This window comes from Notolepis coatsorum (assembly GCF_963971535.1).
Source record: "Notolepis coatsorum genome assembly, chromosome: 20".
Classification (NCBI taxonomy): domain Eukaryota; kingdom Metazoa; phylum Chordata; class Actinopteri; order Aulopiformes; family Paralepididae; genus Notolepis; species Notolepis coatsorum.
The window spans coordinates 33,444,903-33,458,072 of NC_140184.1; the positions used below are offsets into that span (position 1 = coordinate 33,444,903).

Genomic DNA, 13,170 nt, shown 5'->3' on the forward strand with positions numbered 1-13,170 from the left:
TCTATTGATTGCAATGCTCGTGCCCGTGGGGACCAGGACTCGGTCCCCACGGGAAAAATGGGTCCCCACGGCGTGAGTGATATGTCAGGTCATGGTCCCCAGCAGGATAGAAAAACAAACACACACACACACACACACACACACACACACACACACACACACACACACACACACACACACACACACACACACACACACACACACACTCACACACACACACACACAGATACATTAAACTGTATTAACACTTTCAATGCCCAAAACGACATAACACGTGTTATCAGCTCAATGCCTGAATGCCCACCACGACAATTAGCGCTTTATTTTTTTATTAGCGATCTGAATTCATATTTCATCAACCGAGTCTCCCGTTGGTATGCAGCCCCTGTAGGAGCTCAGATGTGAAAAAAAAACGCCCCCTATCGTCTCCCAGATGGTAATGCACCCTTTTGGAATGGACTCAATGAAAATGGATGAGAAAAAAAAATCCGGAATCCACATTTTACTTCTCAGGCATGTAACCCGAGCCGATCGGATTCCTTGTGGAGCCTCAGAACAGCGTGGAATACATATGTACAGTATGTAGCGTTGGATCAATAAAAGCGATCGATTTTTGGAATGGCGATCAGGAATTGGAATGATCTTTTTGGAGAACATCTGATCTGAGGTAAGGAATCTATTTTACAAGTCTTGGGATAATCAGAGTTGTATTCGCTGAGATCTCAGTGTTCGCCCTATGTGTGATATGGCTGTTTGTGCGCGATCGCTTTGAGGAAATCAGAGAATCGATTTTTCAGATCGCCTATATAGCGTGCATACGTACACATATACTATCGATAATCTAGCGTTTATTTGAAAATGATTCATAAATAGGCCGAAAAATGACAACGTTCTAGAATATTCCAGTAAAGGGCGATTATCATGGAATATTTATATTTTCCTTGAAAACAAGGGCTTTTCAAAATGCTATAAAACGAAAATGAACCGATAAAAAAACAATCCGCTTTGACAATGTTGACTGGAAAACGAGTCATTGATAAGCGATGGGCAGATCAGACACATAGCCATAATTTAAAACATAGATTAGGCGTTATTAACGCTAACATTGAAGTGGATGGTGGGCATTCAAGCACTAAATCGTGCGCCCCCTGCTGGCACTGAAAGTGTTAAAGACACACACACATCCATATATACAGTAGGTGCCAGGCTGAGTGCCAACAAAATAAGAAAAAAAAGCCTGCACACTAAACTGTGCTAATCAGTTTACAATCAATCCAATTAATTGTATTGACCTCTCAAAGATCCACCCAGATCAAAATGTTCTCTCAGTAAACGGATTAATGCAATTTAGTGTGCAGGCTTCCCCCCCTCATTTATACCAGTGCACACAGATACTAACACACACACAAACAAATGGAAGAGAAAGAAACACTACATTAATTCTTCCAAGAATGTGTGTTGCTCTAATTCACATTATGATGTCATTTCTGATCCTCCTTCTGTTCATCACTGGCAGAGGAATGATAGTGGTATAAAGGTAGACTCTGTAATATGCTGCACGATGATTGGTTGTTCACCTCTGTCAATGCCACTCAGCCATTCACTGGCCGTCAGGGCAGGTTCTGTTCCAGCAGTCATGGGATAGATGTCCTCCTGGTATGTGTCTGACTGCAAAACCAGGAAATTCACATATAGAGAAGATTTATTTTCATAACAAACATGCCTCTCACATCATGCCTCTCTCACAAAAGTCATTAGATGTTTTATCTGCAACACCAGATGTTGAAGATACATGGTATTACAGCAAACATCACACGAATTGTCCAGATGGTGGCATTATAATAAAAGATAAAAAATCACAATATTGAAAAACACAACTTATACACATAAAACGAATTGACACGCAAAACAATATGGATTGTCCACCTTTTAAAAAGAATATATTTTAACTGTCCCCCTACTCATCCCAGGCTGTTCTCATGAAACTTGCTGTGGGGCATCTAGGGACCAGTGTCTTCACTAGTGTCTAATTCATCAAGTTTCTAATCCAAACCACAGGACCACCACATAAATAAAAACACTTCATGAACAGGAAATTCCAGAAAGTGGACCTAGGAACAGTCTCAGTTGAATGCGGTTTTGTCATAGATGTATTTAATTTATTATTATTCATTCGCAAATATGAGAGCTCTGTCAATTGATAAGCGACGGCCATATTAGACACATAGCCATAATTTAAGATATTTGCGAATGCATAAACTATATCTTAAATTATGGCTATGTGTCTAATATGGCCGTCGCTTATCAATTGACAGAGCTCTCATATTTGCGAATGCAACAGCGTTCACCCTGATGTAAACAAAACAAGTCATTGATAAGCGACGGCCATATTAGACACATAATTTAAGATATAGTTTATGCATTCGCAAATATGAGAGCTCTGTCATTGAAGTGGGTGGTGGCAGCGTAACAGCGTTCACCCTGATGTAAAGTAGCGATTTTTATTGGTTTGTCATGACAAACCAATTACATAATCCAACATATGTGTAAAGAAACAACATATTCCAGTTAACGGTATATTTTTTTAATGATTCATTACGGTATAAATTAGGTTAACTGGAGCTGCGTATTGCTGGCTCTCATATTTGCGAATGCAACAGCGTTCACCCTGATGTAAACAAAACAAGTCATTGATAAGCGACGGCCATATTAGACACACTAATTTAAGATATAGTTTATGCATTCGCAAATATGAGAGCTCTGTCATTGAAGGGGCTTGTCGCGGCTCATGCGCATGCGCGGGCGTAAGCGATAACTGGCGGCGATAAGGGGGGCGTGCTAGCGTAGGGTCACGTGGGCTTAGTGGCCAATCAGAGGAACCCGGAAATCGAACAGCGTTGTAGAAGGCATAGACGCGGAGGGGATACATGCAACATGTAAACACCAACATTCATTTTGGACCTGCAAAAGTAGTTTCAATGATAAATTAATGAATCTAAAGATTTCTTTGGGGAAAAGCAATGTTTTTATTCTGCACCTTTTCTGCACCTTTTAAAAAGCTATGTGGATGTATTATTTTAAATATATTATTACTCTACATAAATGTTTTTATCTATAGCACCTTTAAAATGGCAGGGGTTGTATTTTATGCTGTGTTTACAAATGTCATTAACATACAGTGTTAAATATATTATTATGTGCGCCCTTGCTCATTTGTGTTCTACAGAGGGCGATGTAGTAAATCCAGTATGTGACGTCACTGACGTTTCCTTTCCATTCCTGTTCCGGTCTATTATTTGTCAATGATTGTTGTTGATATATATAGCGGCACTACGACCGCATCTCGCCCCGCCTGAGAAATAAATATGCAGAGGCTAAAGATGATCAATGAGTCAATTGAGTTCTATTCAATCGCCACCGCAACGCACTCTGTTTAACAGGTTATGGGCCCAGGAATGCCAGTCTAGAGCGACAAGGTGAATAGAATAATATACTAACTAAACCGGGAATGAAGACGGTACCGGGAGATTTCCGTGAACAGTGAAGACACGTCACAGAGTTTCTACAAGCCGCAACCGAACGTTTGGATAGTAAACTCTGAAGAAACGTGAAAATGGCTGTAGCAGGAACAATACACCAGCAGATTATATTCGATGGAAAAGAAGATAGATATGATCTGTGGGAGACGAGATTCCTTAGCCGTTTACACATTCTGAAGCTAAAAGACACGATTTTGCGAGCGCCCATTGATGAAGCTGCATTAGCTGCAGACGCAGCGAGGAATGCAGACTGTTAAGCCCAATTAGTGAATGCGCTAGACGATAAGAGCCTTTCATTGATAAGACATGATGCGGCCGATGATGGGAGGAAAGCCCTGCAATTATTGAGGGAGCATTATTCGGGAAAAAGCAAGCCCAGGATTCTAAACCTGTACACATCATTGACCACCATACAAATGGAAGACAATGAGACTGTGACTGATTACATGATAAGGGCTGAGAATATAATTTCAGCTCTTCGTGATGCAGGAGAGAACATGAGTGATGGGCTGCTTGTAGCCACTATTCTGAATCGATTACCAGACTCATTTAGGCCACTAGCTGTCCATGTAACACAGAATGAGGACAATGTTACATTCAAAGACTTCAAGAGAAGAGAGAGTCTGAGAGTCTATGAAGAGTCTGAGAAAATGAGGACAACTGGCACTGCATATATGGACAGTGTGATGAAGACTAGCACAAGGCAAAGCAAACAAGGCACCAAGACATATAGGAAGGATGGGGAAGCCACTCTGACATGTTACAGGTGTGGAGAAAGAGGACACCCCCGAAACAGGTGCACCCGAAAAGTGTGGTGCAGTCACTGCAAGAGCAACACACACACAGAGTCCCTGTGCAGGAAAAAGGGAAAAGAAGGAGCAAGAAAGGTCGCAGAGGTGGACACCGACGACGACGATCAATACTTCATGGCCAAGCATGCAAACAACGAGAGGCCGTCAGCCAGCGTGAAGAAAAAGGGGATCATGGTGGACGCCGGAGCGACATCCCACATCGTGAATGATATTGCCAAGTTCAAGAGCTTTGACAACACATTCCAGCCTGACACCCACTCAATGGAGCTGGCAGATGGGACCAAGTGCAGCGGGTTGGCACAACGCAGAGGAACGGCGCTGATCTACCTACTAGACAACGGGGGATGGCAACAAAGAGCACAGCTACAGGATGCACTGTATATGCCGACGTATCCACACAACATCTTCTCAGTGGCAAGAGCAACCAATGCAGGAGCAACTGTGACTTTCAAAAAGGGGGACAGCCACATGATCGCCAAGAAGGGCAACAGGTTTGACCTCCATGAAAGTGGTAATCTGTTTTATTTGCCAACTGTTCAGAAAGAATTTGATACATGCAATATATGTCATGACATGCAAACTTGGCATGAAATATTGGGTCATTGCAATTATGAGGATGTACAAAAGTTACTGGGTGTGGTAAAATGTATGGAGATAAGAGGCAGTGCAGTCAGGCCAGCACAGCTGTGTGAAATATGTACAAAAGGTAAATTCACCCAGACAAGGAATAGGGAGCCAGACAGAAAGGTTACAGAACCTTTACAGATGGTCCACACTGATTTAGCCGGTCCCATGAGAACCCCAAGCTTAGAAGGTCATAAGTATGCACAGTCTTTTACAGACGACTACTCAGGTGCCATGACTGTGTATTTTCTCAAATCCAAAAGTGATGCAGTACACGCCACAGAGAGGTACTTGGCAGACTCAGCCCCTTATGGAAAAGTGAAATGTTTACGATCTGATAATGGAGGTGAATTTACAAGCAAGGAATTCAAAGCACTGTTAACCAAAAATAGGATTAAGCATGAGACATCTGCGCCCTATTCACCTCACCAAAATGGCACAGCAGAGAGAGGTTGGCGAACCCTCTATGAAATGGGCAGGTGTATGCTGTTAGACAGTAAGTTGCCAGACAAGCTGTGGAGTTATGCTGTACAGACGGCAGCCTATGTGAGAAACAGGTGCTATGGTAGACGCACAAAGAAGACACCATATGAGATGCTCACAGGCAAGAAACCAAACATGTCCAAACTTCAGAAATTCGGATCTGTATGTTTTGCCTACTGTTATGTACCAGGAGCTGATCACTCCTGTGTCACCGGGCATGCAGGTGAGGGCTGCCAATTAGCCAATTAGTGCTGATTGGTTACCTGCTGGGAGCTTTAAAGGCAGACCTAGTAACACACATGCAGGGTCTGTGCTTAGAGAAAGAGCTGTCAGGTTCTTCCAGTCCTTGTCCGTTGGGTTTATATTAGTACTTTAGTTTACATTTACATTAATAGTTCCTTGAGATAGTAGCACTTTGAGTTAGAGCACGGGGTTTTGGTGTTGGTTTGCACATAGGTTGCGTGCCCATGAGCCAGGGTCGTAACACCTACACACAAGAGAAAGGGAAGTTAGATCCCAGATGTGAGCAGGGTCTTTTTATTGGCTATGACAAAAACAGCCGAGCTAGTCAAGATGAGAAGCTCGTTCAGCCACAGACTCATTCCCCCCCGACACTCAACTAACCGCCTCGGACAGTCCTTCATACCAGCGGCCATCAGGCTCCACAACAGTGGGCAGCGACTAGCAGCCTCCAGGCTCCACAACAGGGGGCAGCGACAGCGACTGCTACCAGACATTGACCTGGGACTTATAGGAACCCAAGGAGGACAACCTACACTACCTTAGGCTTACTGCACCCTATGTGGATACTGTGATACTGTGAATAATGTATATTTCAGTGGATACCGTGATACTGTGAATAATGTATACTCAGTAGATAGTAAATTATAACACTACCTCATGCATACTGCACCTTATGTGACACTGTGAATAATGTGAATATTCCTCAGCTAGTCAGATAGTAAATTATATTGACCATATTGATCAAATTGTTTACACTGCCTGTGTTGTTTTTTACTACCTGTATACTGTGTTGTTTTACTACCTGTACCCCCCCCCTCCCCCCCATGCTGCTATGATGCCTGAATTTCCCCAAGGGGACCAATAAAGGAATATCTTATCTTATCTTATCTTATCTTATCTTGTGTACTATCCAGACACAGAGAAGGTCAGAAAACACAGGTTAGTGAAGTTCACAAATGAGACAGCCAAAGAAAAAGAAACACAGACACATGGATCACACATTGAATATCAGGACAGAGATGCACAGTTACACCCCAGGATCCTTGAAAATGAGGGAAATGATGATGAAGAAATGGAAAATGCATCAGGTCAAAGTGTTCAAAGTGATGTTTCTGAGGCTAAATGTGAACAGCCTAGCACTGAGTGTCAGGGTAGAAGGTACCCACCTAGAGTTAGGAGAAAGCCAGTGTACCTTCAAGATTATGTGACTGAGGATACAGCAGACAGACTGGTAACATGTGTAGACTCTTGTTATAGAGCAGTTTGTGATATACCACAAAATTACCAGGATGCCATAAGCTCAACCAAGTCACATCTGTGGGTAGACGCAATGAATGATGAAATACAGTCACTGAAAGAGAATGACACATTCAAGATCACCCAGTTGCCACCAGGCAAAAAGGCAGTGGGGGCAAGGTGGGTCTATGCTCTCAAGAGTGATACTGATGGATCAGACAAATGTAAAGCAAGATTTGTGGCAAAAGGTTACAGCCAAAAGCAAGGTATTGACTACGAGGAAACATTCTCACCTACAGTTGACATGACAACGGTTAGAGTGGTCATGCAAAAGGCAGTGCAGGAAGATTTATTTTTACATCAATTGGATGTCAAAACTGCATACCTGCATGCACCAATTGATCGTGAGGTCTATGTGGAACAACCTGAAGGTTATGAGATAAAGTCAGAAACAGGAGAAAAGCTAGTATGCAAATTACAGAAATCCCTATACGGTCTAAAGCAGTCAGGCAGAAACTGGAATGCTCTGTTACATGCATATCTCACTGAGAATGGTTTTGAACAAAATTCTGCTGATAACTGCCAATACACAAGGGAAAAACAAAATGAAAAAGTGATTCTAATTGTATTTGTTGATGATTTAATCATTGCTGGTAACAATGAGGAGGTTGTGAAAGGTGTCAAAATGATGCTTGCTGAGAGGTTTAAAATGAAGGATCTGGGAAAATTAAAACATTTTCTAGGGATAGATTTTAACCAGTCAGAGGGTCAAGTCACAATGTCACAACAGAGGTATGTGAACAAAATCCTCTCCAGATTTGGAATGCAAGAGTGTAGGTCCAGAGAGACCCCATGTGAATCAAAACTTGAATACACAGAAAATGCAGAAAAATTTGGAGACCCGAGGATGTATAGAGAGGCAGTGGGAAGTTTGATCTATTTGGCTACATGCACTAGACCAGATTTAAGTTTTGTAGTCAGTAAACTTTCCCAGCATCTTTCTGAACCAAGTGAAGAGCATTGGAACACTGTAAAACATGTGTTCAGGTATCTTAAGGGTACAACAGACCGTGGATTATGTTTTAAAAAGAATGATACAGGTGAACTAGGCCTAATAGTCCACAGTGATGCTGACTGGGCATCAGACGTTGTAGACAGACGTAGTACCACAGGGTACTGTGCCAGTCTAAGTGAGAGAAGCTCTCTCATTTCATGGAAGAGTAGAAGACAACCAACAGTTGCACTTTCTACCTGCGAGGCAGAATACATGGCCTTAGCATCAGCCATACAGGAGTGTATGTATTTGCAACAGCTACTCAAGGGTATTGATGGATGTCAGTATGCACAAACCAAGGTTTATGATGATAACCAAGGAGCTATTGCACTAGCCAGGAATCCTGTAAACAGGCAAAGATGTAAACATATTGATATAAAATATCACTTCATAAGAGAAACTGAATAGTGGGAGGATATGTTTGGAATATTGTCCTACTGACAACATGATTGCTGATGTGATGACAAAACCAGCCACTAAGCTACAACTGAAGAAGTTTGCTCAGTATTTGTTTGGCACTTAGTTAGAGTGAAAGAAAAGCATGGATGTGCCAATATGTTTTTTTTTTTGTTGTTTATTTTGTATTGAAGGCCAAAGAGGGAGAATATATATATATATATATATATATATATATATATATATTTGTTTTGTACCACAATAAGCTAAGTTCGAGTGGGGGTGTTAAATATATTATTATGTGCGCTCTTGCTCATTTGTGTTCTACAGAGGGCGATGTAGTAAATCCAGTATGTGACGTCACTGACGTTTCCTTTCCATTCCTGTTCCGGTCTATTATTTGTCAATGATTGTTGTTGATATATATAGCGGCACTACGACCGCATCTCGCCCCGCCTGAGAAATAAATATGCCGAGGCTAAAGATGATCAATGAGTCAATTGAGTTCTATTCAATCGCCACCGCAACGCACTCCGTTTAACATACAGTTAATTTGACCCTAACCCCTGTCATTTTAAATATCAGCCTGCTAAATGAGAATAAGAAAAAGACACATTCAATTCACAATTAAATCATGAAGACTGGATGCTGAATCATCAGTGTGTATTCTAGCAATCTCACAATCATTAGACACAGGTGGGTTTAATTATAGGTTGCCCCAACCAGCACAACAGGCCTGCTAAATATGAATACTATTTAAAACCCAATATATATGTAAATTTGAACATTAAGTTTCGTTTTTCGTAAAACACAAGGTTTTTGGCCAAACAGTAGTGTCATGCAGGTGTTTGATGAATGGCATGTGGTACCACCACAGACCACACAAAAGGAACAAGTAATTCAAACCCGCCCTATTTTCTTGATCCTCCAATCACAACTGTTGCTTGAAGGATCAGGAAAAGAAAAGTGGGCAGAGCTCAGAGATCAGGTAAATTCAATACAACACTCCTACTGACCCTCCTTGGTACAATCATGGAGATGGGCTCAATCACACCCTTCAGCGTCACCAGCTTGTAGAAGCGGAACACCTCACAGGCCGACACGTCCAGCCCGTGCTTTGGCATCACGCCTGGGGAGGAGAGAAAAAGAGGATATGAAGATATGACCAAAGTAATTGTGTGACAATTCCTTCACACACAGGGTCACCTCTGCATTGATTTATTTGTCAATATTTCGGTCACAGGTCGTATGGATATGCCTTGAGCAAAGTCTTGTGACAGAAACATTGAAAAATGTTGTGTGCGCACGCATGTGTGTGTGTGAATTTACTAGTTTGATAATATTTATCTTGATTTCAAGAAAACCTTCCCAGGATCCATGGTAGGGTGACCAGATGCAAAAAGTCCAAAAGTGGGACAACAGTAAGATTTTGGTGGGACAAAGTGGGACAACAGTAAGATTTTGGTGGGACAAAGTGGGACAAAGTGGGACAGATAGATAATGTAATTTTCTTTATTAGAATAACTGCCATGGTCTTCACTGAATAGATTTAAATCAAAGGTTAAAGGTTAAATCAAAATAAATACAAATTAAATACCACCTAACATCTGTTTTAAATATTCAAACATCATCACTTGACAGGAATGTCTTGTGTTTGATATTCCCTGTTAACACAGAACTAGGGGAAACAGTGTACTATAATACAAAAATAATAATACAAATAAATTGTGTTTCTATATTAGAATAACTGCCATGGTCTTCACCGAATAGATTTAAATCAAAGGTTAAAGGTTACCACAGTCGGCTGACCTGTATGAATGGGAGTGTTGTACTGTGTGATAGACACTTGTTATCTCAGCTGCAGTGACCTTGTCCGTCTGGCTATCATTGTTTGGTTTAAAAAGAAACGTATGTTTCTTTTTGGTGAGCCACTTTCAAGTGAGACTCACGTCCACTGTGGCGCTTCAAGTCGTATTCTCCTCCATGCGCAATTGAAAATGAACTATGACACAAAACACAGAAAGCCTGCTGCGGATTGCCTGCCATCTGCCTCACCCAGTCATGTGTCGTTTGCCAGTCTTGGTTGTAACTGCAGGTCCGTTTCTTTTTACTGCTTTCCATCTTGAACTAGTTTGCTTGTAATGTTGTTGTGTTTTTTTTTACCAATCAGATTTGGGATATGAGGTAGCGTCACGACTCAGTCTCAGTCACGTCACAAGCAAGCAAGCAGCGCGCTAAAGTACTATAACCAATCAGAGCAATGTGTGTGGACAAGAGGCGGGTTGCTATGTTTACTGTCTGTAGGGAGGGGCTTTTAGACACATGTTTTTTTTGGCTTCGAAAAGAAGGACATCCTCTCAATATGAGGGACGCGGGACATTTGGTCAAATGGTGGGACAGTACAACCAAAAGGGGGACACCTGGTCACCCTAATCCATGGTGCAGTTTGAGGGATATGCTCCGCCTCATACAACATACAACCAGTTTAGTTAACCTCTTAATTAAAGATCAGATGGCTCAACTGCGGGCCGTCACTCACTTGCGGCACTTTGCGCTCGTCTACTGGCTCCGGGCTGCATTTTTCGCCGATCATCCAATACACTGTTCGAAAGTGGAATTTGCCGCCTTTTGATCGCCACCACACTCAACCAATTGCGTGCTTCAGGTCTTGAGTTACATGACGATATATCCGGCGAGCATCATTTGACAGGCCGCTGCATCAAGTGACCATGTCCGGTTTTGAATGGACCTGAACTGATCAATCACCGCTGATGGCGAAAATGATTGATCACCGTTGTAGTCAAGGAGCGATCCCACACGGGCGGGTTAGAGTGGGGGAAGGTGGGGGAAGTTGACGAAGAAATCCTTTGTCCTGACTCAAGCGTCAGAATGAATGGAAGTGGACAGCCATTTTGAGTTGACGAAGAAGTCCTTTGTCCTGACTCAAGGGTCAGAATGAATGGAAGTGGACGGCCATTTTGGATAATCACGCTGTATTTATACCGGTACACACATTTCCAAAACCTTTCTCAAACACAAATTTTCCGTGAGATTTTTTATCAAATTTGGACCTGTACTACACAAGACTTCAGGCTATAGAACCGCATCTGGCAATCACTAAACATAAATGTGAGTACACACAACTTTTACTTCAGTGTGTTCTAGGGCTGTCCCCGACTAAGGATTTGGATATAGTCGACTTTGATTGGCCAACATTTTTCCGATAGTCTATTCCGATTAGCTATTCAGCGTTTTTTTCTTCTTTTTTTATGATTACTATTAGGCCTACACGATTTCGTTAATGCTATAACTATAGGTCATTAATATTTCTTTTGTTTAGGTGTTTTGGGGAGGGTTTTGGTATATTTACTATTTATAATTTTGTATCTGAAATTCTCATTATTTCAACAATAGGTTTTTCTTTTTTTTCCAATGTTTTTTATAATAATTAGGTTGGTAGCACACTTGCATATGCTCCATATAAAGGTTTTCTATAGTCGTTCCACGCTTTCTCTCTTTTTTATTTTTTATTTATTACTTAGTTCTACCCTTGAGCACTCCTTTGAAATGAATGATTATTATTTTATGAATTTCGTTTAGTGTTAAATATTGGTTACTTAATAATATTTATGTTGTTCTACTTTCTCCCCCTTTCTTTTGTTTACTTCCTTTGCATAGCATATATATATATATAGTTTTGTCATTTGAGTTTTCCAGCAAAAAGAAGATTTTTTTTTATTATAATTTTTTTTATAGTATAGGTAGGGGAGTGAGTCTAACGTGTATATTACTACCTTTTTTGTTATTATTATTAGTATTATTATTATTAATTACTTGTTTTCTTCTTGTTTTTTTTGTTTCATTATTTGTTTTTCCATTACTAAAATTCTCTTCAAACTAAATTTACTATAGTTTAGTATATAACCTCTTGCATTAACATAATACTTAACAGATGATATAAACAATATCACACATTCATATTCACCATATTTTGATGGTTAAATAAAATGCTACTATAGGCGATATTATCAGTACTACTTATTATTGCTGTTTCTTATTTGTTTTTACTTTCACTCAAGAACACCAATTATTTAATGGTGATACCAACAATGTAAAAGTAATTTTCATACTTTTGGCCAATACTCCTTTTATTTTTACCTGCTGCTCTTCATAGTTATTTATTTTTTTCTTCAGTTATTTTTTTATTTATTTTTATTTTATCTTAACCTATCCATCTGCATAGTCCATCATAGGATTAATCTGGGTGGTGTAGTTCTGCTGGGCCTCTCTGTGCAGAGGGACATAGTTAAGCTATCTAAGTCTACTTATTAATTGGATTTTTTTACATTATTTTTATCAATTTGACAAATGTCATAAAGATATGTTCCAACTGAATAGTTGCTCAGACACCTGTTAATCAATACTGTTTACTCCAATTGCACAGAGAACCGACCAGCACACAGCCACCCACTGGGCCATGAGGAGATGAGCTTCCTTTTGCAGCTATGTCACAACCCTGTGTTAGATATACAGGGTGGGGAGGATCTACGTGGGAGGGGCACCAATCACCTTTGTTTTTTCTTGTTTTTTTTGTTTTGTTTTTGAAGTTTTTGTACTGTTTTTTTAATATTCTTACAGACTTTTTTTTTTAAAGATGGGGTGGGTTATATGGGCCTTTTTCCCTTATGTGCACTTTGGGCATCTCGTCAACAAAGACCAAATTTGGGTTATCTATTAGTACAGATTCATATACTTTTGAATTATTTTATTTCATATTATAAAT

General features: G+C 40.5%; 1 protein-coding gene across 2 annotated transcripts in view; it reads right to left on the reverse strand.

Annotated features, from left to right (window-relative positions):
• Positions 1–13,170, reverse strand: part of coro2ba (coronin, actin binding protein, 2Ba) — a 163,724-nt gene that overhangs the window by 36,084 nt on the left and 114,470 nt on the right. For both annotated transcript variants that reach the window (XM_084337146.1, XM_084337147.1), the window contains exons 9-10: positions 9,404–9,516; positions 1,578–1,668 (exon numbers count right to left, since the gene is read on the reverse strand). In XM_084337146.1, the coding sequence (XP_084193272.1) occupies positions 1,578–1,668; positions 9,404–9,516 (204 nt within the window). The remainder of the gene's footprint in view (positions 1–1,577; positions 1,669–9,403; positions 9,517–13,170) is intronic.